At 40.7% G+C, this 24,830-nt stretch overlaps 1 protein-coding gene across 2 annotated transcripts in view; it reads left to right on the forward strand.

The window, feature by feature from the left end:
* AP3S1 (adaptor related protein complex 3 subunit sigma 1) overlaps window positions 1-24,830 on the forward strand; it is a 41,151-nt gene that overhangs the window by 10,164 nt on the left and 6,157 nt on the right. The window contains exons 4-6 of one of the 2 annotated variants that reach the window (XM_053290719.1): window positions 10,949-11,020; window positions 17,912-18,019; window positions 20,575-20,616. In XM_053290719.1, the coding sequence (XP_053146694.1) occupies window positions 10,949-11,020; window positions 17,912-18,019; window positions 20,575-20,610 (216 nt within the window). In that variant the 3' untranslated portion in view covers window positions 20,611-20,616. The remainder of the gene's footprint in view (window positions 1-10,948; window positions 11,021-17,911; window positions 18,020-20,574; window positions 20,617-24,830) is intronic. The other variant, XM_053290718.1, reaches the window with a different exon arrangement.

Raw genomic sequence — 24,830 nt, forward strand, 5'->3', positions numbered from 1 at the left:
TGTTTAGATGGATTGACATTAAACCTATCTTTCAAGGCCCTCAGATAGAAAGCTTGAAACTTATTAGGAGGACTCTTACTAATAGTGTTTTCTCATGTTAATGTTTTGGGCTAATGCCTAGGAATAGCCACATAGGTGTCTGTTTTGCTCCCAGTTTTGCTACTGGGAAGTTGATTAGAATTGGGATTTCTGTTAGCTCCAGATGTTACCTTGTAAGTAGCTTTTATTATCTATCTGTCTTTCTGTCTGTCTATTTATTGAATTTATATACCGCCTAGTATAAAAATCTCAAGGCTGTGTACAGAATTAACATAAAATATAATATAAAACATTAAAATTCATTAAAAGATAAGATAGATAAAAACACATTAAAATTTAAAAGTTATAAGCTCCTTTCTTAGCTGGACGTTTAAGAGTAATTAATTGGGGGAAATCTAACCATTGCCTGTACAGCAGTATGTTTTTTGATTAAAAAGAACCTCTATACTTCCAACTAGAATAGAGTAACTAGTACACCACTATCAGATTTCAGTTTTTAGTAGTATGCAAGAGTTAATAAGTCCTCTCCAAGAGAGTTTCTGTTGTTGCCTTTTTACATTGTGTAGTGCTGAAGTGGTGCAAGTTAGTGAACTGGCATTTTGCCATTGCTCTGTAGAGCAACCTTATTAGAACCCTATCTTATTTCTTAAGCGTGCTATAATATTTATGAAGTTAGAGCAGGGTGTGAATATTTAACATAGCTTCTTTGATGTTGACAAATAGTCATGTTTGAAAGTGCTGATATTATAAAGGAATGGGACACAAGGGAATGCTGTTACAAAATTCCATTTTTGCCAAAATGGCATGCGAAGGAGTGCCTTTATGTGTTAAAAGATCTGGGTCCACCTGTAGTTTGAGCATAGCAGTATATAAAATGTAAGGAACTCCGATTATTAGCACAGCAAAAAGCTCATTATCTAGTGTGTTCAATTTCATTTTATCAGACTGGCCTAAATAATTTATATGCAGAGTGGTCGTGCTTTAATCACGCAACCTGCCCGCCCTGCCCCCTTTTAATATTAATATAAAAATATCTTCTGTTATGTTTTGGATTTCTGAGAAGTATTTCCATAATGATTGAGCACCTGTTTGCAATTTTGTATTTAAGGCTTAATTTTGGCTTAGACTGTACATTCCATCAAACATGCATATAAAAGTCACTCTTTAAACTAAGCACATTTTCATCCAGTATTATTGAGTATACAGCCTTGCAGATGGGTATAACAAATGTTATTGTCCTCCCTTCCCCCACCCCGTGTCACAAATCCAGATCTGTAGGTTTTGAAAGCTACTCTAAAATAAATGAGTGAGTAACTTGCAAGGATGAGATATTCTGAAATGCCACTTGTTGTCTATGTGTTGTATTGTATTACACTACCTAAATGGTTTGTCATATCAGTTTTAAAAACAGTGAAGATTATAGAGACTGTTTCACATAGGGGCAATGGATTCTATGGAACTATTCTAACTGTTCCCACAACACCTTTTTGTGGAGAATGAAATGAGTTTTTAGACCTGTTGACACAGTATGACATGGCAGTTACTTCTGCAGTTGTGATTGCTGATAAATGAGCCAACAGAGTAGGTGGAACCATTGCACGTTTGCTGCTGCAATACCTGTGTACATTCTCTATGTGATTGTTGGCAGGCATGCATCCATGGATGGCTTGAGACAGTTTAAGCTCATTCTTAAACTGTGAGCTAACGTACACACTGAACCCAGGTGCGAGGAGTTTTCTTATAATTAGTGGACTTATTTAACAATTTTATCAGAGATAGTAGAATTTTATTTGACCATCTAAATAATGCGAGTTTTAAAATGAAAATCCTAGCAAGCCTGAGCTTTGAAATTGGCTATAATATCTCAGTGGGTATAGAATTGTTAAATTGCTGATTATAGCTTCTGAGTTAGGCAGGGACTGAGTAGTAAACTATGGAAGTTTCCCCAGTTGAAACAGCCAAAGCTCCTTGCGTAAAACTTTAATTCTCATTTTTGGTGGTAGTGGTGATGAAGGATAATATCTGAAATATGCTTGCAGAGAGATAACAAAAAATATGGAGGCAATCAAATGGTCACTAAGAAGCAAATCTACTCTTTAATTTGTGTGCTGACCAGCGAATGCAGAAACACTAGGAAGATTAATGTACTTGTATAGCAAACTAGGAAAGCTGGTCTTGTGGTAGCAAGCATGATAGTTCCCCGTAGCTAAGCAGGGTCCACCCTAGTTGCATATAAATGGGAGACTAGAAGTGTGAGCACTGTAAGATATTCCCCTCGAGATGGAGCCCCTCTGGGAAGAGCAGAAGGTTTCAAGTTCCCTCCCTGGCTTCTCCAAGATAGGGCTGAGAGAGATTCCTGCCTGCAACCTTGGAGAAGCCGCTGCCAGTCTGTGAATACAGTACTGAGCTAGATAGACCAATGGTCTGACTCAGTATATGGCAGTTTCCAATGTTCCTATGTACTGTTAGAGTTACATTATCACTTGAAAATATATCAAGTTTCTGAATAAACATGCATGAGACTGGCCAATGAAATAAATATGTAGGTGTAACAGCTTGTCTTTGGATGAACCACAATTTTGAAAACAAGTTTTCTCCCCCCACTACATTAAATCTTATTTGTTAATTTTGCACAGTTTTCAAAATAAACAGCAGAGGGAGCTAAAAATATATTGGAATCTAGATCATACTTTGAATCCCCCCCCTTCAGATCTCTCATTGAGGGTTGTTAATGACTTCAAAATTAATATTCCTCTTAATTCCCGTATATTTTGTAAAATCCTGTAGTGTACTTGCTTTAAAGGTCCTTTTATACAAAATTTTGCTCACACCAATGGCTATCTATAATAAGATTAAATCTGCTTCATTTTAACTCTGTAGCCTCTCTGGTCTGGTTCAGCTATCACACAGAACCAGGTTTAACTTTGGTTTTGCATGATGTCCCTTAGCCTTGGGTGTGTGCTCTCCCCTGTCTTTGTGCTCAAAATGAGAAATTGTTTTACTTCTGATCCTGAATTGGGATTAGCCAGGCTTCATCATGACATCTGAGCCGGAATATAAAGGCCTAGCTTCAGATCTTGATTAATTTGCAAACTTCAGCTAGAATAGTTCAGAATAGAATAAATCTTGGCGTGTTCAAAGGCTGAATTGGATATAAAATCCTTTCTTCCTTTTGCACCAACAAGGAGGGAGAGGGTATACCTGAGGCTACAGAATGTCATGCAAAACCTGAGTTTTAATCCTGGTTCTATGTGATATCTGGTTCTGTGTAACAGCTCTGTGTTGGAAGTTTGCAAACCAGTCCATCTTAGGTATCGGCAGATGAGATAATGGCCTGGTTCAGACAGTCATTTCAATCCTGCTTTAGATTATCATGAATGAGCTATAATGAGCCTTGCACACCTTCCTCCTTTCCACTTTCACTTAACATTCTAGTTTTCTGACTTGGAAATAGAATAAACCACAGTTCTTTAACGCCATATGTAATGGGACACTGGTTTAGTCAAGAGTGAATGTGGAAGCTTTCACTCACATGCAGTGGAGGATGAGAGGGGAGGAGGATCACACAGGCCTGAGGCTTGCCATGGCTCATTTATTTATTTATTTATTTATTTTTGCATTTTTATACCGCCTTTTGTTAAAAGATAGCCCCAAGGTGGTTTACAAAAGTTAAAAACATACAATAAAAACACAATAAAAACATGATGCTAAAAGTATAAAAACATATAAAAACAGGCATAAAACAATACAACAGATAAAAACACCCAGAAGCAGCAGTAAAAACGATTATGTAAAAGCCTGGGTAAAAAGCCAAGTCTTTACAAGCTTTCTAAAAGCCGTGATGGAGTCTGAGGAATGAATGGCCACTGGGAGAGCATTCCAGAGTCTGGGGACAGCAACAGAGAAGGCCCTGTCCTGAGTGCACGACAGCCAGGCCTCTCTCATTGTCGGCACCCGGAGCAGGGCCCTCTCAGATGTCTTCGTCAAGCGGGCAGCAACCCATTCTCATAATGATGTTATAGTATGCTTAGCTTTATGTCTGAACTGGGTCAGTGTCTAGTTGTACATATAATTAGGCATTCCAAGCTTATTTCCATTTACTGTTTCTATAACTCCTTCCCTTTGCTTCAGTTGGTTCAAAATGCAGCGGCAAGATTGGTCTCAGAGTTTTCTTGGAGATAATATATTATGCCTTTTTAAAGCGACTGCATTGGCTACCAATAGGTTTACAGGCAAAATACAAAATGCTGCTAATTATCTTTAAAGCCCTTAATGGCTTGAGACAGGGTTACTTGGGAGAGCACCTTCTTCTGCATGATTCCCACTGCACATTGAGACCAACAAGAGAGCTCTGTCTTCGTATGCCATGGCTCATCTGGCAAGGACTCGGGAGCAGGCCTTCTCTGTAGTTACTCCTATGCTGTGAAATGCGCTCCCTATAGATGTTTGTGGGTTAACGTCTTTGTCAGCCTTTAAAAGAGCCCATAAAACACATTTTTTTAGCCAGGATTTTAGTAATATTTGATTGTTTTAAATTGTTTTAACAGTTTCTTCTTTTGTTTTTGCTGGGTTTATTTTTGTGAACTGCCTAGAGCCTTTGGAGTCAGGTGGTATATAAATTGAGTAAACATAACAGCTGTGTTGTGCAGTTCCTAAACTAGTGTTGAAGCTACCTAGGAAAAGGTGATGCACCCATCCTGAATTTTGCACATTCTTAATGAAACCAGAGTTCCTGGCATGCAAAGAAGTCTTAAGATATGACTGTCCCACAGAAGCAGAGAGAGCACACCCCAAGATTGCAATCAAGATCAAGTTCCAAATCAGATATTTAGTTTGGCACGATTGTGTGATTTTTACAAATTTAGGAAATAGATCATCCTAGTCTTTTATATAATGGATAGTTTCACTCCTTCCCTGTGTCAGACATTAGGAATGCAAAATAGTACTTGTATTAAACTAAATAATCTTAAATGTATCATACTTGCAATTAGTCTCCTAAATCATGAGACTCAGACTGAGTCCTGCCTAGGCTATTCTTAAAACTCCTCCCTCCCATTAATTTTAACAACTGTAACTGTAACAGACAAAACATCTTCTTTTTGTACTACATACATTTGACATATTTTCACTTTTTTACCCAGGGAAGGAATTGTTTTCAAAATAGTCCCAGACTCTCTACTGCCCCGAACCCGTGATGGTTTGTAAGGAATATAGGAAACTGTGTACTAAGTAATATTTTCCCTTCTTCTTTTCAGTGGCTGACATGCAGACCAATGAAGCACTGATGGAGCACCAGTGCTTCTGAAGAGTTCCAGACTGACACACCACTCCCCAGAGTCACTCTGTACCACCCAAAAATGTCATTGAGGACTGTATAATCCTCAGGGACATATGTTTGGGTGGCGCAGAGTGCTTCTGGGGAAAGAGGAGGTTGTCAGATTTTGCTCCCCTCCCTGCTGCTGCATGACTGGTGGAGCTAAGTTAGCATCAGTGCTTTGTTACTCTGGATATCAGCCACTGTTATTTTCTATTGCACCTTCTTCCCAGTAATGTTTCTCATTCTTAAGGGAGTGTAAGGGAGGTGAAGAAGATACGGGGGCTTGGACTGTGTCAGCTTGTCTCCTTGACCTTGGTCTGGAGATATTTCATAGCCTTCTTAGCCACTCACCTCCCCCCAGCTCGGCGTGGACAGCTTGGAGGTTGGTCTGTGTAGCTGTGCTTTGCCCTTTCGTCTTACTGAGTGCTGGCAATGATTTCCAACTGTGAGCACTAATTTTCATCTGCCCCAGCTTGGAGTCACCTGTGAGAGAGGTGACTCTGAGTTTTGGGGAGCCTATAAAGACGGAGGGAGCACCAGCAGCGCAGCTGGTGGCCTACCTAGCCGCTGAAGCCAGCTGCCTGGCCTTCGGTGTGGGACTGAGGGCTGGGGCATTCTATATTCCTATTGGTTATTTTAGGAGCTGCGACAGCTAGTTTGCCCACTTGTTAATGAGACTTGGTTGAAGTTAATTTGTAATGTGTCTGGGTTTGTCTGGAGATGGGGGGACAGGGGGTGCCTTTGTTGACTGTGAGGCAGCTATACCGGTGGTGGTGGGGAGCAGAAGTAATGTTGGCAGGTCAGCAGGCCATTTCAGGGGAAGGGCAGTCAGACATTTAATATCTGTCTTCCCCTCCGGTTGTCCTGCCAGCTTTTTGACCTTGGGGAGCACTGCCAACAACCCACGTAACCTCACCTTGCTCCTTTGCAATGCCAGGTTGATCCAGAATAAACCCAAACTCATCCATGATTTGATTGTGGATGAAGGGGGCCGACCTGGTGTGTATCACCGAGACTTGGTTGGGGGAGGCTAGTGGTCCAGTCTGGTCACGGCTTCTCCCGCCAGGGTATTCTGTAGAGAAACAGGTGAGGGGACACGGGTGGAGGGGGGAGTGGCTGTTGTCTATAAGGATAACATCTCCCTTACCAGGGTCCCTGTTGGGGTATCTGACCATATTGAATGTGTGTACTTAGGTTTTGGGACCAGGGATAGATTGGGACTTCTGATCACCCCACTGCCCAGCAGAATCCCTTACTAAGCTCACGGATTTGGTTGCAGAACTTGCATTGGCATCTCCCAGGCTTTTGGTGCTGGCGGACTTCAATGTTCATTTCGGGACCAGCTTGTCCGGGGAAGCTCAGGAGTTCATAGTGGCCATGACAACTATGGGCATATCCCAAGTCTGGAGGTTTCCAGACTCGACTTCTGCCATGCGCTCTATGTGGGGCTGCCTTTGTACGTAGTACAGAAACTTCAGTTGGCAACAGAGAGAAGGAGGGGATTTCTGAAAATCATGTGCCCCTGCCATGCGTTGTGTAGAGTTAGCCTGCATGTCAACGTCTGAGATTTGCTTAACAAAATCTCTCTTCTATCAGCTGTAATGCGATCTTTTCATTTCTGAAAAGCTAAATGATTTCACAAAGAACAGTTACATGCTTGCTCTATTTTTTACCAAAATTTTATTCTGAGCTGCAAGCTCCATCAAAGATATGAAGAGAAATATCCAACTCTGTCACGCATGATTTTTTGGGTCCCTCGATTATCTCTCTCTGCTCTGCAAAAAGGCTGTCCCTTTTTTCTTCTGCTATTAGCCTGGAATCACTGCTAGCTCTAATTAGCCAGAAGATCACTGGTTTCTCCCACTCCCAACCCCAAAAGTTCTTTGAGAGTGACTTGGTCAACTTTCTGCATCTTTAGCGTTTGTGCTAATGAGCCAAGTAAACAATAGAATGTTGAAGTCTGTCTGAGAGTGACACACCTCCTTATAAGCTTGCTCACTCCATTTTCAGTACTGGAAGGGGCACTCTCCCCATGCTTTTGCAGTAACTGGTTTTGTCCAGTCTTGTGTACGGTACTGTTAGGTGCAGATATTTTCTAGGATGCATGCTGTGAAGTAAAGTGGTAACAAAAAGCTTCAGATTTATTCTGTAGTTATTCTCAAGAATTCTTAATGCACTTTGGGAAGAATACTTCATACCATTCCAAGGAATCATTTAATTTGTAAGAATGCCTTCTTTTGCCAATGGAAGTCTGAAGTTTGCCAAGTACTGTATGTGCTGTTGTAGGAAACCTACCTTTCAAAGATTCTGTTATTCAGCGAAGCATAGAGTTGTCCTAAATTATGTCACACGAAGCAGCCTTTTACTGAGTCAACCACTGGCCCACCAATGTCAATATTATTTACACTAATTGGCAGTGGATTTTGAGGGTTTCCAGACAATGTCATCACCACAGAGAGGTCTACATCAGCTTCAGAAACATATTTATGTATGTCTTTAAAGAATGCAATATTTGGGCAATATGCCTGTGAGCTGTTTTTCAGGACATTCTAGTATTGATGTAAATGGGTAGATGATGCTATGTAACTTAAAGAGAGCTGATAAATATTTATTTAGCTGATAAATATTTAAGTAGTATCCATGGAAGGTAAAGCTGGATTAGGAACATTCGTAAACACAGAGAGAATTGTTGAATGCTTGTTTGTTGCTTTCTCTATATTCTCTTTCTCTATATTCTCTAGGGCCAATAATAATTTCTTACTTATAGTGACTGACATCCACACTAACAGTCTGCCACTGTGCCAGGGTTTTCTGTTGCCCAAGGGTGGAAGGGCCATTTTCTGCAATCTTTCATTTCCTTTGCAGCCACTTGTACCTCCTAAAAATCTTCCCTGACCCTCAGGGACATAGTTTCAGATGGCTGCAGATGGAAGGGAAGGTCACTGAAAATTGCTCCACCCACATATAACAGAAAACCTGGCATGTTGTCAGAGGGTTAGTCTGAATTTCAGCCAGTACTAACTTCTTAATAAGTAATAGTTTATATATAAAACACATGGGAAGATCAGCCAGAAGCCTGGATACCATTTTAAATGATAAAAACTACAGTGCATATACTTACATTTGTATTAAGAACGGTGTTGGAGAGTGATTTCCTTTCTGAAACTCATTTAAAATGGTATCCAGTCTTCCGGCTGACCTTCCCAATGTGACCTTCCCTCTGCCTGAGATGAGCACATCTAGGAGGAGGAGTGATCAAGCAAGGTGGGGAGTTTGCCCCCTTATGGACCAAAGGGTGTTTCTGGGAGCGAGCAGTAATTCCAGCCCTCCATGGAGCAGGGGCTGTTGCTGGGGGTGAGTGGCAGGTCCATCTCTCCCCCTCCCACCCCCCACTCACATACACACAGAGAGCAGAGGGTATTTTGTTGTGAGCCAAGCCTGATTCACACTCTGCATATGTTCCTGGAGCTAGCAGTGAGAATGAGGCTTGTTCACTCTAGCCAAACATTGGCTCAGTTCTTTGTTAAGGCAGCCATATATGATCTGGATTTGAAGGGAGAAGGAAGGCACCATACTCTCAGAAAGTTCAATGGGCTTTATTAAGGCAACTTGGTCACAAAGGCAAATAAATCAAACAATTCAATCACATTTTCATTCATAGTGTAGCGTACAAAATGCTAACTATCACATGTGGTGTGTGTGTGTGTTCTCAGTAATTAATCTAATTAGCGTGAGATAGAGAAACTGGAAAGGAGAAAGGGGAGGAAGTTGCTTGGGAGGGGAAATGGCAGAGCTCCAGGGTTTCAAAAAGGGGAGGGAAGTTAGAGGCAAAGGCTGGTTCTTGAAAGAGCCATATTATGGGATCTCGTTGTGGCCAAACGGATGTGAGCGAGGCTAGTGTCCATTGCTGGAGAGCGTTGCAGACAAGAATTCAGATGAAAAGCTGGTGTAGGAGTTCACAGGTGGAACAAAGAGATAGCCCCTGATTTCTCACTCTGCAGTAAGAATCGCCAAGCAGTCTCTTGTCTGCAAGCCAAGGACCTCTGTTAGCTCTGGAGCTAGACGGGATACGCACATGAGCAAGTCTTGCTTGTTAGGCAAAGGTTGCTGAAGCTATGCCCATAGAGCTAGGCTCTTATAGTCATTCATCCTTTGATTTAAACGTAGAGTTTTCTCAAGATATCAGCATCCTTCCTGGATCTCAAAGTGTTAATTGCTCATGACAATGTCTATTGGTCTGTCAAAGGAAGGCTGAGGAGATGAGGCCCATCTCCTGCAGAGTGTCAGTCAGTGTTAGCAGGAAACATTGTATTCTTGTGTTCTTATAACAATCTGCATTTCTGAGCTTTGCTGATGGGCATCCTCTCTAGTCCACAGACTTCTGGCGTCTTTGCCTCCAAAGAGTGTTAAAAGTCAATGGTGTTAAGAAGGAGGAGCCTAAGCTATGTGTGTGAGACAGCAATTAAATAACTTCTTGTGTAAATCTACCGAGTGTGTGATTCTAAAGTATTCAAAAGTAACAGCAAGTGGATATATGAGTGAGACTAGTAATCAATGCATCTGATTAAGGCAAAACATTGTAAACACTCTGTCAGAGGAAATGCAGGATTAGCTTCCATCTTTCCCAAAGCCATTACCTGAGAGCAAAATCCAGACAATTTGGCATGTTTCTTAGGAGTTAATCATTTCACTCAGAATCCAGTGATTCCTTGCAATAGGGAATCTCTCAGTGGAGTTACTGGCAGAGACACAGGCCTTGGACTGGCTCTGGTTCCTACAGCTGAGGAAAACTGGTCAAGGCCTATACATAAGTGAACACATACAAAATTTAAAATAGGTTAAATTTCCAGATATTATGAGTACCATCTAGATGTAGACTTGCATTCATTGAATGCTTCTGTTAGTCCATGGGAGGGTCAACTTTTTGCTTGTTCTTCTCCTTCCCTCTGCAGTCCTGTGCTGTAATAGTTTACAAATTAAATTTAGTAAGCTGTATCTTTTTTCAAAGGAATAATCCACATGCATTGGTACATGTTTGTGGCAATGGGTTGCTGCACTTAAATCAATTAGTATGGGAAAGCTGCTTGTAAACCACAAATGTCCCCATCTTGGGGGGTATTAGTAAACTGTGTAAACCTACCTCTTGCACTGTGATGTTCAAAAAATGTCTGGAGACTAAATGGTAAATTGGCAAATCTCTACAGCTGTTTCTTGTTGGGTTAAGCATTTCAGCATGTTTGTGTATAAACCAAGCCTCAAAAATGTGATAGTAAACATTTTTAAGCCATAAGAGCATATGCAGTTAAAAAAAAAAAAAACTGATGTAAGTATTCTCCAAATGTGAATTTTGTATGAAATGTGCTATGTTTGACTAAGGCGCAGGAATGCTAACGTTATGGTGTTCTTTAATAAAGCACCTGGGATCTGCCAAAAAAAATTCAGTGTATCTACACAACATGTGTGGTTAATGTATTAAATGCCCAGAATTCTGTATGGTCTTCTGTGTTCTGTTTTGCCACGTTTACAGTTTGTCCATAATGGAATTATTGAGTTGCTCTTAAACTTTGACCCTATGCAATTTTCCCCCCACAGGTATTCGTAGAGACGCTAGACAAGTGTTTTGAGAATGTCTGTGAACTGGATTTAATTTTCCATGTAGACAAGGTACTGTGGAGAGCGGCTGTAACATGAACTGGAAAAAATTCTGCTGTCAAACATTTGTGCTTGTATCTGTCAAAATGCTGAACAGCCCCACCCTTGTTCAAATGTTGTCACTTTTATATCAACTTGTCTGTCTTTGAGCTTAATGAATATGCCCTGAAGCATGAAGAGTAAAACTCTTGTTACTCATTGAGCTATGTTGGTACATTATTCATTAGGATTTTTTTCACTTGTCGGGTATCAATCAATCAATCTATTTATTTATTTCGGTCATAGACCAGTACAAGACCAGTAAAAGACTCATACCAGTCGGGTATCATTTTTCACTCGTCACAGACAAGTAGACTGTTGGATTTCCTGAGCCCTACTCATCTGTAGTTCTCGATTTATCTGTATAGTACTTTGTAAGGAGTTGCAAAGTCAAAGCTTCTTTTATTTTAATGATTTTAAGAGAGCTTATGTGTACTGAAAAGTTTGCATGCTATTCAGAATTCCAGTCTAGTGTTTTTATAGCTGATAGTTGCATAAAGGTATGGCTCAAACTAGTGTACTTGATATGGGAGGGTCCTTAAGTAAAATAAACAAGCACAAAACCCAAGAACTCCCTAACACAGAAAAACCAAAATCACACAAAATTAAGCAAGCTGAATAAAGCTAAGTTGCTTATATACTAAACACATTTTACTGCCTCAGTCTGTCTTGTACACATGATTGCAGAAAAGAGAATCTTGGTTAGGCAGCAGAAGAAACACAATAAATTAGTAGGAAAATGATGCAGATGGAAAACTTAAAAGCAAGGCACTCCCCAACCCTACGCTGTCAGTGGTAGAAAAACATGACGGTTCAGAGAATGTAACACCAGGGGAAATAAAAGCTGTTTAGTTCTTCTGTTAAAGAATAACACGACAGGCCAGAAGTTTCTGTAAATAACAAATGGTCTGTAAAGATTTCTTGCATACGAGAAAGGCATTGTTAGACATTTTTACTGCCAAGTTTACGATAGTTTGCAGTGGATGAACTATTCGTTAAAGACAAAGAACAATTTAACTTTTCTGAAGATCTCAATTAAACTTGCTTCCATGCACTGGCAATTCCACCCCCATTCTCCTTCACTGTTTTCAACATCTTTGATAGCTCCTCTGGGAGTTTTTTAAACTTCTTCCAAGAATGCAGACATTGACTGGAATAGTGAATCTTTTTTTTTAAGACCAGCAAATATTTGCCCAGATTTTCTTATGGGAAATCCTTTCCCTTGTTAACAGTTACTCAGTTGTATGCAATGTATGTCAGGCTAGGGTCAAAGTGTCTCAAAATGATTGAGACTGATAATTCAATTTTGCGTTTACTTACTATACAGTGTGAGATTCACTGCCTTGCAGTATTGAAGATTCTCTAAACACAGCAGCTTCTTAAACTGGAGCAAAGTATTTTAAAAGATCACTGTTTTAATCTCCCTTGTACTACCTTCCTGTTGCTATCAAATGCAATTAGAAGCATTTGCTTACAATGTTATAGCAACTTTGAAGTTTGTATAGTTAGAAATGAAGGAAAGTATACTGTAAAAAGCTAATAAACATAGGCCATGTAGGGTTGTTGTTGTTGTTATTTTTACATTTATATCCCGCTCTTCCTCCAAGGAGCCCAGAGCGGTGTACTACATACTTGTGTTTCTCCTCACAACAACCCTATGAAGTAGGTTAGGCTGAGAGAGAAGCGACTGGCCCAGAGTCACACAGCTAGTATCATGGCTGAATGCGGATTTGAACTCGGGTCTCTCCGGTCCTAGTCCAGCACTCTAACCACTACACCACGCTAGTGCCCATCTCTAATCTTTATGAAACACTTGACTATTACTGGAATAGATATTGGTTTTTAAACTCCTCAAAGTAGGTATGGAGTTTTATTTTGGTTGATCTGACAAAAAGTTGGGAATCCTACAGATCTGATGCTTTAAGGTGCACATGCTGGTAACCTCTAGACTTGACTAATGCAATGCTCTCTACATAGGGCTGCTTTGAATGTAGTCTGGAAACTTCAGTTGTATAAAATTTGGCAGCTAGATCAATCTCTGGGGTAACTGGGAGAGATCTTATTTGTTCAATTTTAAAATCTTTGTATTGACTGCCAGTATATTTCTGGGCAAAATACAAAGTACAGGTGATGACCTATAAAATTATTAACAGCTTGCGCCTGGGCTACCTAAGAGAATGCCTGCTGCACTCTGCCCACTGAGGTCACCTGGGGAGCTCATCTGGTGGCGACTTGGGGTCTCCATAGTTGCCCCTGAGCTTTGGAACATGCTCTGTGTTGACATACCAGAGTTGAAATCCTTGGTGGCCTTCAAGAAGGCCTTGGAAACACACTTTCCCCCTCGTCAGGCATTTAGTTCATACCTGGTTTTAATGGTTTGTAAACTGCCTTGATAATTGGTGGTATAAATGTGCTAAATAGACAAGAATACTGTTTTCCTTACCAGGATCCCTGTCAGGGAATTGGCCTATATAGAATGTGTGTACCTAAGTCTGGGCAGCGACTCCAGTTATTTCCCCATTGTCATGGGCGGAACACCATCTGGTTAAGGTAGTACTTGCAACCACAATCCACGTCTGCAGGGTGCTCGCTAGGGCTGGAACAAATTGTAACATTATATTGTTGAGGGTAACTTAACCTTGCTGTAGTATGGAGTTACATAAACTAAAATTGTTCATTTAAAAAAAAATGTACCCCTGCAAAGGTGAAGGACCCATTTGGTTGGTCTGCCTGAGAAGGTTATTGGATCAAATAAGATTCCAAGAAGTCTTGGAAAAGTTTCAAGTTGGCTCTGTCAGCGATTCTGTCGATGCTCTGGTGCACACTTGGAATAACAAACTCACTAGAGCAGTAGACACAATCGCTCCTAAGCGTCCTCTCCAACTTGCTACAAAACTAGCCCTGTGATATGTGAAAATTACAGGAGCTGAAGAAGCAAAATAGACTAATAGATCGCAAATGGAGAAAGACTCAATCTGAATCAGATAGGTTACAACACAGAGCACACTAGAAGATTTATGCTCTGGCAATATGTGCAGCAAAGAAGCAATTCTTTTCTGTCCACATTGCATCCACAAGTTCACATGTAGCGGAGTTGTCTAGGGTTGTGAGAGGGCTAGTACATGCCCCCTCGCCCTTGAATACAAATGTAGAACCATTGGTTACCCGCTGTGATGCTTTTAATGATTTTTTCACATACAAACATCTCTCATATCCTGAGATCCAGGAGCTCTTTGCACTGAGCGAACACCCAGGACTTCTGCCCCTTGGGCAGATATCATACATACAAAAGGATATCTCCAAATGGGGTGAGTGGGCAACAAAATGGCAAATGCGGTTCTATGTAAGCAAGTGTAAAGTGATGCACATTGGGGCAAAAATCCCAGCTTCACCTATACACAATGGGGTCTGAGCTGTCAGTGACTGACGAGAGAGAGATCTTGGGGTTGTGGTGGACAGCTCACGGAAAGTATTGACTCGGTGTGTGGCAGCTATGAAAAAGGGAAAGAGTCGACTCATTGAAAGTGCTGACTCAGTGTGCGGCAGCTGTGAAAAAGGCAAAATTCCATGCTAGGAATCTTTAGGAAGGGGATTGAAATAAAAATGCTAATATTATAATGCCCTTATGCAAATCTATGGTGCAGCCACATTTAGAGTACTGTTTACAGTTCTGGTCACCATATCTTAAGAAGGACGTAGAACTGGAAAAGGTGCAGAAGAAGGCAATCAAGATTATCAGGGTCCTGGAACTCCATTCTTATGAGGCCAAGCTACAGCATCTGGGGCTTTTTAGTTTGGAAGGGGCAACTATGCAGGGGAGACAAGATGTAAATAAAATTATGCATAGAGTAGAGCGAGTGGACAGAGAAAATTTTTCTCCCTCTCTTCCAGTATTAGAATCAGGGTCATCTGATGAAACTGAAGGCCAGGAAATTTAGCACCAACGAAAGGAAGTACTTTTTCACACAGCCCTTAATTAATCTATGGAATTCTCTGCCACAGGAAGTGGTGATTGTCATTAGCTTGGATGGCTTTAAAAGGAGCTTAGACAAATTCATTGATGACAGGCCTATCAATGGCTACTAGTCCACCTATAGGCAACCTCTAGCCTCAGAAGCCTCTAAATACTAGTTTCCGGGGAGCAACAGAAAGAAAAAGGGCAAACCCTCACCCCTTGCCTGTGGGCTTCTCAGAGGCATCTGATGGGCTACTGTATGAAACAGGATTCTGGACTAGATAGGCTTTGGGCCTGGTTCATCAGGACAGTTCTTGTGTATTTGAGCTGAACTGGATTCTACAATTAGGGCAGAGTCTATTATGGAGGTATCCAGAAACTCCTCTTCAGATTAGATCACTCTCAGCTTGCGATTCCTGAGGATGTGGACAAGCTGCTTCAGACTGTGTGTCCTTCCACCTGTTCTCTGGACCCTTGCCCAACTTGGTTTATTTTATCCAAAATGCTGCTTTCTGGGAGGGTTGGTTGCCTCCTTGTTTTAAGGAGACTTTCAGACTATACTTGAAAATACCTACATTGGACTCCTCAGAGTTATGCAACTATAGACCCATCTCTAATCTCCTGTGGTTGGGCAAGGTGATTAAGAGGATGGTGGCCAATCAGCTCCAGATGGTCCTGGAGGAAACTGATTATCTAGACCCATTTCAAACTGGCTTTTGCCAGGCTATGGGGTTGAGACTGCCATGGTCGCTCTGATGGATGATCTGTATTGACAGAGGGAGTGTGACTCTGCTGATCCTTTTGGATCTCTCATCAGCTTTTGATACCATCGACCAAGGTGTCTTCTGGGTTGCCCGAAGAAGATGGGATTAGGTGGCACTGTTTCACAGTGGTTCTGTTCCTAACTCTCAGACAGATTCCAGATTATTTTGCTTGGAGAGTGTTGCTCTGCAAAGCAAGAATTAATTTATGGAGTTCCACAAGGCTTCATACTGTCTCCAATGCTCTTTAACATTGAAAAATAACATGAAAACATGAAACATAACATGAAATCACTGGGAGAGTTCATCATAAGATTTGTTGCAAGGTGTTACTAATATGCTGATGATACCCAAATCTATTTCTCTATGCCAGCTTCATCCAGAAATGGCATAACTTCCCTAAATGCCTACTTGGCAGCAGTAATGGACTGGATGAGGGAGAACAAACTGAAGTTTAATCCAGATAAGATGGAGGTACTGATTGTGGCAGGGTCAATACCTAAGAGGTAGTTTAGTAACATAGGAAGCTGCCATATACCGAGTCAGACCATTGGTCCATCTAGCTCAGTATTGTCTATACAGATTGGCAGCAGCTTCTCGAAGGTTGCAAGCAGGAATCTCTCTCAGCCCTATCTTGGATGCTAGGGAGGGAACTTTGAGCCTTCTGCATACAAGCATGCAGATACTCTTCCCAAGGTGGCTCCATCGCCTAAGGGAATGGAATCTGCCTTTTCTGGATGGGGTTACACTCCCCCCCCCCCCAAAGAAGTACATAGCTTGGGAGTGCTGCTGGTTCCAAAACTCTGGTTTCTCAGATTGAGGCAATGGCCAGGAGTGCTTTTTATCAGTTTGGCTGATACCTCAGCTACACCCATTTCTGGAGGTAAGTGACCTTAAAACAGTGATACGTATGCTGGTAACCTCCAGGCTTGACTACTGCAATGCACTCTACATGAGGATGCCTTTGTACTCCGGATACTACAACTGGTGCAGAATGCGGCCGCCAGGTTGGTCTCTGGGGCAACCTGAAGGGACCATATAACACTGATTCTGAAAACTGTGCTAGCTGCCGTTATGTTTTCAGAGCAGAATATAAAGTGCTGTTTATTACCTATAAAGTGCTTACAATCGGAGGCCCTTTTAAGGGCCTCTGAACCAGTTTGGTTCGAAGGCGGGGGGTGGGTCTGACTTTAAGGGCAGGGGAGGGTGCACTTATCCCTCCCTCCGCTTTCGCCCCGCCGGCACTTGGTTTGGAAAGGCTCCTTCGGAGCAGCAGCATACCTTCCTACCACCCCAGCTCCTCTTTGCCTGGAAGTACCTGGCACGTGTGTGCATGCCGGGCGTGTGTGCGCACACGGGCACCTGGCACTTCCAGGCAAAGAGACAGGGCGGCAGGGAGGTATGCTGCCACCCCAAAGGAGCCTTTCCAAACTGAGCGCCAGCAGAGGGAAAGCAGAGGGAGGGGTAAACACACCCTCTCCCGCCCTTAAAGTCAGACCCCCCCCCTCGCCTTCTACCTTCCCCCGCCCAGTTCCATGCACATCCCTAGTCCAAGGTGCTTAAGAGAGCATTTCCTTTGTCATGAAACCTGCCTCCTGTTAAGATTATCTAACAAGGTCCTCTTATGGTTGCCACCAGCTTGCCTGGTGGTGATTGAGGACCAGGCCTTCTCTGTGGCTGCCCCAGGGCTTTGGAATACACTCCCTGTCAGAATAAGAGCTTCTCCATCTCTGGTTGCTTTTAAAAAGACCCTCAAGACACACCTGTTTTCTCAGGCCTTTAATTAATATTTTAAACGGTTTAAATTGTTTTTATTTTGTGAAATTGTGTTAATTTTTAAATTCCGTTTTTATTATTCTGTTTCTATATGTATCTCTAGGCAGTGTACATTTTGGATTATATACACTGCCTAGAGATACATATATCAGGTATATAAATATGATAAATATTTCACATTCAAATGATAACTAATTTGTGTTAGACTTGATTTGATATTTATATTTGATTTTACTAAACTTATACTGAAAAAGCTAGCACTGTAGGAGAAATATAATTTGTGAAGATGTCAAAATGTTAGTAATGTCAAAATGTTAGTAATGTACTAGATTAAACTCTGTTCCTTTTGGCTTTATTTTGTGTTCTTCTTAGGTCCATAATATTCTGGCTGAAATGGTGATGGGTGGAATGGTTTTGGAGACCAATATGAATGAAATTGTCACTCAGATTGATGCTCAAAATAAACTGGAAAAATCTGAGGTAAGAATAAAAAGCACTGAAGCGGCTTTCAGCATGATCTAAAACAGTCATTTATCTTTTCGTATTGCTTTATATTCAGCTACTTGTATTGCTACAAATGAGCATATAGTATGTGGCATGTTGAAACCTTTGCTTAAATAGCTGGACATTGCCTTTCCTTCTCTCAAAGCCACATCTGCCACTGGCATCTGTATGGAATCATTTCTGACCTTTCTTCAGTCCAGGCTTCTGACTTATATAGCTTGTCTTTTCCTCCTTGTTAGAAGCTCATGTTGGTATTAACCTTTTAGAGCACCCCACTAAAGGGTGTGTGTTTCACCAGAAATTAAATATACTAATAGGATGAAGATGATTGGTTATGCTTAGCCAATGAAATTTTAGCAACAAATGAAGGAGCATGGCCTAGATTCCACAGAGTTAATATCTAACTTGATATTACAATACTTGGTGAATGTGGCAACCCATCCCTTTCTGTCTTGAACTGTGTGATCTTTCCTTCTTTAGGCCATATATCTGGAGTTCTGTTAAATAGGCTGGATCCAGAGGAGCACTTTTGCTCACTTTAATGGGGTGATTTCTGCTGACTCCCCACTGATGCCATATCTCAACTATTCTCAAGGCTTTCTCATTCTTGGGATTGGCTTTTCAGGGTTGCTGGGGGCTGCAGCCTGGGGAAGAGGAAGGGAAAGCCCCATTCTGCATGCATAACACTACTCATAGTCCTCTGGATCCAACCAGTCATGTGCAGTGTGCACCTAGAAATGGGTAAAGTTGCCTTTTGTTCCCCATTTTAAAAAATGGTCAGAATATTAAGAGCCCTACAAACAGGGCTGGGGGTGGGGTAGGGGGGACAACTCAGGGACTCTTTGTAAAAAGATATGACACAATATACCTACAAAATATACCTTTATTTTCCAGTTACTACAATCACAAAATTCAGAGGCGAGTTTCCTCACACTATTGCATCACTTTGCAATTTGGTTGGCTATTCTCCTTCCTTTTAATTATATAGTATTTTTTCTAATGCAAGAGCAGTGCAGCATAGGCTGCGAAGCACAGAAATTAGGTAGGCTATAATATGGTGCATGGCAATATGCTAGAGTAAAAGCATTAACCAAAGATACCAAAAATGTATTTCACATTTTTGTATAGTCAAACTTTGAAACAGACGTGAATTATGTTGGGTTTGTTTTTGTTTTTTTAAAATCTCATTTCTATAAGGGATTCAAGAGACTCCGTCCTCTTTATCCCTTACTGAAGGACATTTAAAAAAAAAAAAAAATCCACAAACATGTGCTCTCAAAACGGACAAAAAAAATTTAAAAAGCCAACCCTGAAGTGTAAATTATTAAGTAGCTTGGGTTGTGAAATAATTAATTCACCAGAAATAGGCCAAGTTAACTCTATTTTCCATTACCTTATCTATTCAGCTCTACTTATTCTTTTCCTAAGTATGTAATATTAAACTTGACAGGTGAAAAAGAGATAAGTAATTGAATCATTGGGGCTTTAGCTGCACTTGATACTGTTGCCTGTTATAGAACAAAACCATGAATTAAAAACAGCAACATAATTTCTGAATATAGTAATTGATCCTTTTAGAGCTAATTCTTATATACTTCTGAAGATTTACTTGTGTACATGACAGCTCTACTTCAGCTGCTCCCAGCCCTCGGCTTTGATCCAAAGTACCCATTCTGCGTGTGCGTGTGCGTGTGTGTGTGTGTGTGAGTGAGAGAGAGAGAGAGAGCTCTTCCCCCAGCTGCAGTCCCTCAGGGTGCATTGCACACTATTCTAGAGGGCCACCTCTGTCTCAGGAGGTATGAGGCACTGCAGTAGGAATGAGGGTGTAAAAAAGCCATGAGGTACACGCAGAACACTGCATGTGGTTCTTTGGATCCAAGTAATTATTCATCTATCTATTTTATATAAAACTGTAATATACAAACCTAATTTCCAAAACCTAAATGGGAAGATATTAACTGGAATTGGTTCTGTGAGCTGTTTATTTTCCAACACAAGACTTGAAGACATTCGAAGTCAGTGTCTGTTTAGGTCAGCTTTTAGAGAAGTCTGGGGCTCTACTCCACAACCTATTTACTTCTGAGTGGTTTTGTTGGGCCTGCTTCAGACTAAATAGGTTGTAGATTGTTGTCTTAGAAATAAATCAAGGATTTTTCCGCAGACAGTAGATAGTATGTGTCAGCTGAATTCATGGGGCGTGGATACGGGGCAGTAGCACCTTTTTTGCTTCTTTTCCTTACAAGCCATGTGCAATACTAGTTGTCTGTTTCTGAGCCATGTTGCACAGGAGCAGTTTAAATTGTGACTTAAAGCTGAAGCCAATTGCTCTGATTTCAGTTTGATTTCAGGGAGAGTTTGGGATGAGGGTTTGTCAGGCACTATCAGTGACATGGAAGGTGTCCTCTGGAAAAACTGGGATACTTGTGTTGTACATGTAGTGTTCAGCTGGGTGTGAATTTGGTCGTATAAGTCAGTCCTCATTTTTCCAAACACCTGATCTTTTCTAGTTCTTTCCATTCTTCTCTTTACAGACCTTTATCTTTCAGTCTCCCAGACAGGACAGGTAGACACAGGTATTGCCAATTTTCAGAAAAAAATGTGCTTCTATAAAATAAAGGGAAAGCAAAATGATGTCAAAGGCAATAAATTAGGCCAGACTCAAAAATTATGTGTTGATAAACCCATATTAGTCTTTGTAGCCTACTTTTTGTGCTAGTTTCCCTCATCTTTTATTGCCTGTAGTGTATTTACTAGATTGTCATTGACTTCATATATTTTTATTTTTACTTTTCTCTTTCATTAGTGTTTAGCTTTGAAATCTATATGTACCTTTAAAAAATACAACTATATAATTTGTATGCTCGTATTGTAAACAAACCTGATTGGGTTAGTGTTGATGTAATGCTCCTAGTTGCTTAATTGTAACTAAACAATCAAAAGCAGAATACAAAGTCATGTGTTCCCTCAACTTTTCTGTTCTGGAATATTTCAGCCTTATGCTGAACATTAGTGACTATGCTAAGCACAGAATTCCTGCTTAACCAGGGTTCTAAGTTTATTTCAAATCCTGGTAAGTGGTAACCCTGGTTAATTGCAGCTAACATCACTGCCACTACAGCACTTAACATGTAGAAGACCAGTGGGAATTGCTGCTCCAGATGTACTGTAGAATGCAGGCGGGTGATGGCAGATAATCCCATGCCCTGCTTCCAGTTGCTTAATTGCCTGCACAGAGCTGTGGACATTTGCATTTCAACCAAGACTGGAGTAATGTGCAGTAGGGATGTGCATGAACCTGGGCCGGTTTGGGTTTTTTTTTGGGGGGGGGCTTTAAGGGTGGGGGTGGGTGCACTCCCCCCTCCCCCGCCATGTTTCCCCTGCTGGCGTGCAAGTATGTAAGAGCCCGTCGGGGCGGCAGTGTACGTCCATGCTGCAGTTTACTGGATATAACTGGAAGTAGCAATGGTGGCTTTACGCGCATGAGCGACGCATGCAGCCGCCATTGCTACTTCCAGTGACATCCGGTAAATGGCAGCCTGGGGCAGCAGGGAGGTTCGCTGCTGCCCCAACGGGCTCTTACATACTCACGTGCCGATGGGGGAAATGTGGCGGGGGGGGGGAGTGCACCCACCCCGCCCTTAAAGCCACACCCCACTGCCGCCGTCGAACTGGCCCTCACTGGTTCCATGCACATCCCTAGTGTGCAATCTTACATATGAGTTAATGGTCCATAAGCATGAATAACTTGGGCAACTAAGGCTTGAATCAAACAGAGCTCTTGTGTGTTGGGAAGCCACTTCCATTTCTGCAGGGTGTGTGTGTCGGATTTCTGCCAATTCCCCGTCTCCTGCAGCTGCAGCCCCTCATGCTACAATGAATCTTGTTTTAGGCAGTCCCCTGTCCCTCAGGAATGGCTGGCAGGTGGTACAGTAGGAAGGAAGCAAGAAAACTCCACTATGAGCAGAATGCCACTTAAGGCTCTTCAGATCCAAGCCTAAAAATGTTAGCAGGTGGCTTAATGGCAGGCATTGTTAAGGAGTTATTGCCAGATGAAGGCTCAAAAGTTACTCCTTGCATATTTTCAAGCTAATCTCAATAATGACGTTTAGAAGGGTATGCCTTTAAAATGTAGCTGAGACACCGGAAGGCAACATCTGTCCCAAATTACTTACTCCTTTTTGTGGATGGATTCATGAAGTAAATAAATGTAGCCATAGTAGCAGTTGTGTTAAACTGTAGTGATACAAATGACAAATGTAGGGTACAGCTAAATTTACTGCTTTAAATTACCAAACACACACATTTAGTTAAATTGTGAGAACAAAACAATTGTTAAATTATTTTAAGTTTTTATATCTATTTTAACTTGTTTTATGCTATTGTTAACCGCCCAGGGACGGTGTACAAATTTGATTAATAAATAAATAATAAATAATACCATGTTTAGAAACTGAAAGCAAACAAGAACTGCAGATTTTTGATTTTAGTAATAATAGAAGATAAACCTTTTAGGACTAGTGAATTTGAATATCCTAACTTGAGTTGGAAGACAAATTAGCACTCGGTGAGCTTCACATGGGGATATTTTTGTAATGGTCCACCTAGGGTTCACTATTATTGACTAATATTCCTGAGGAAGCTTCATGGCTACCACCAGCTGGTTTAATTGGAACAACCATAGATGGAACTATGAATGCAACATCTATCTTCTAAGTATCAGAAAAAAATCTTTGGCTCTTTTGATAGCAAGAAAAATGTCATTACAATGTACCATTATTATCTTTGAAAGGAAATTTAAGTTACTTATTCAAATTGTGTTGCATTTTAATAGATGAATGTTCCCTTACAGAACTAGCAAGTAATTTCAAAATTGCTTAAGTACCTAAAAATGTCTTCATCCAATGGAACTGGGGGGGAAATGGCTTAAAGTGGATGTATTTGGCAGCATTCTGAGTTCAGCCTAAAGTGAACAAAACCAGAGCACATTTTTAGATCCATATAGAGCATAATTTCCATAATGAGCAATCTAACAGTTCATTGATTACTCTTTGCCTACTTTCCCAAACCACAAAAACATTCTGCAATGTAAGAAAAAGGGACTTCTTATTTGTTTTCTTTTTATGTATATTGCTCTATTTTATTTTTTGCTTGTACATGTTCTGTTTTTATTTTTGGGTCTGGCAACTTAAAGGATATGACAAACAAACAAATTTTAAAAATCATGCCCATCCATTACTATCGCTGTGATCAGAGTGCTTGAAATTTCCAAGAGTATGTCTAAGTCTTCTATCTGTTTGGCATTTTGATATACTTGCAGACTTCATTTTGTTTTTTCTCTAATTCTGTTAATTTATTTAACCTCATGAGAAGAGAACATGATCATTCTTTTATATTCCATACTGCATCCTTTCATCCTATTCATAACCCTGCTGCTTTGAATCATACTTGTTCTGGGAAGTAGGATTGATACAAAACACCAGCAGCTGTGATATTCAAGTATCAAACATGCTGGAGGAGTGTCTGTAGGAAGCTCCTCTAGCAGGCTGTTGTCCTTGCAGTTTCATTTCCAAGAAAGGTGTATATAAAAGCAATTCCCTTTTATAATGAGCACAAGCTCTTGGGTGGCTTGCCTGTCCATATGTCTTGTAAGAAAGACCTGAAAGGTAGCTGGTAGAATTTTAATCATTTTAAGACTTAAAGCATTTTTCTGTTAAGCCCATGTAATGTGTTCTGTAATATGAGGAGGAAAACAATGTACAACTTCCATATTACTAAATAGTGTCCTGAAAGCTTATCTGAAATATACCATAAGTTGCTAAATGTCCATGCTTAATGGGAAATAGCCTTTCCAGTGGTATAAACAGGCTGAATATACTAATCTTGGTCTTATCACTTCTACCTATTTAGAATGTTTTAGAGTGACTGCAAACCTATGTCACTGAATAATCTTAATGAATAATCTATATTTCAGTGACTTTATATTTCACTGTATTTCAGTGACTTTCAGTTATTCAGATTATGACATTAATAATCTGTATTTTAGTGACTTTGGATAAAGGATTGAAATGTTGAACTCGTATGTGTTTGTTCAAATTGAGATTACAAAGCAGCTGGGGAATTATTGTCTGATTGTAATTCCAGCTGTGTGTAAATCTGTACTGTACTAAATCCTCATGGACGTGCCTAAATGTTTATATTTACTGTGAATAGTTGTTCATTTAGTGCCTGAGATTGTGATTTAGGCATAAGCACTGTAAAATATCTTTTCTACTTTCTGGATAATAACGAATCACAGTAACATGCTCTTCAGTTGCTTTGATTTTGGATGAGAAACAATATGTTTAATTTTCCCCCCTAAAACATGAAATGCAAGCAGTGATTTACTGCTTTAGGTACTATTCAGTAATGTGTTGCATGCACAGAAATATTTAACTGAGGCTCCAGTTGGATGTGGCAGGGCCATTATTCACGTGTTCACAATATTCACATCCATATTGCACAGGGTTGCATACTAATAAAAGGGGTGTTTAGGAGAGGGGTTTGTGAATCCTCTCCTGGGTGGATTGCTTTGAATCATGATTTAAATAACCAAGAGAAAAACCTGAATTAAATCTGTGGTTTACGGTGGAATGTAACATTTACACAGTTGTGCAAGAGCTCTGTTACTCAACCACAAATGGAGCTGCCCAACAGTTTATGCAGCTGTTTGCACTATTTTTGTACTTGGGCAACAGTGCTTTCACAATTGCACAAGTATTATGTTTCACTGTGTGCATAACATTGCACA

This window comes from Hemicordylus capensis, chromosome 2 (genome assembly GCF_027244095.1).
Source record: "Hemicordylus capensis ecotype Gifberg chromosome 2, rHemCap1.1.pri, whole genome shotgun sequence".
Classification (NCBI taxonomy): domain Eukaryota; kingdom Metazoa; phylum Chordata; class Lepidosauria; order Squamata; family Cordylidae; genus Hemicordylus; species Hemicordylus capensis.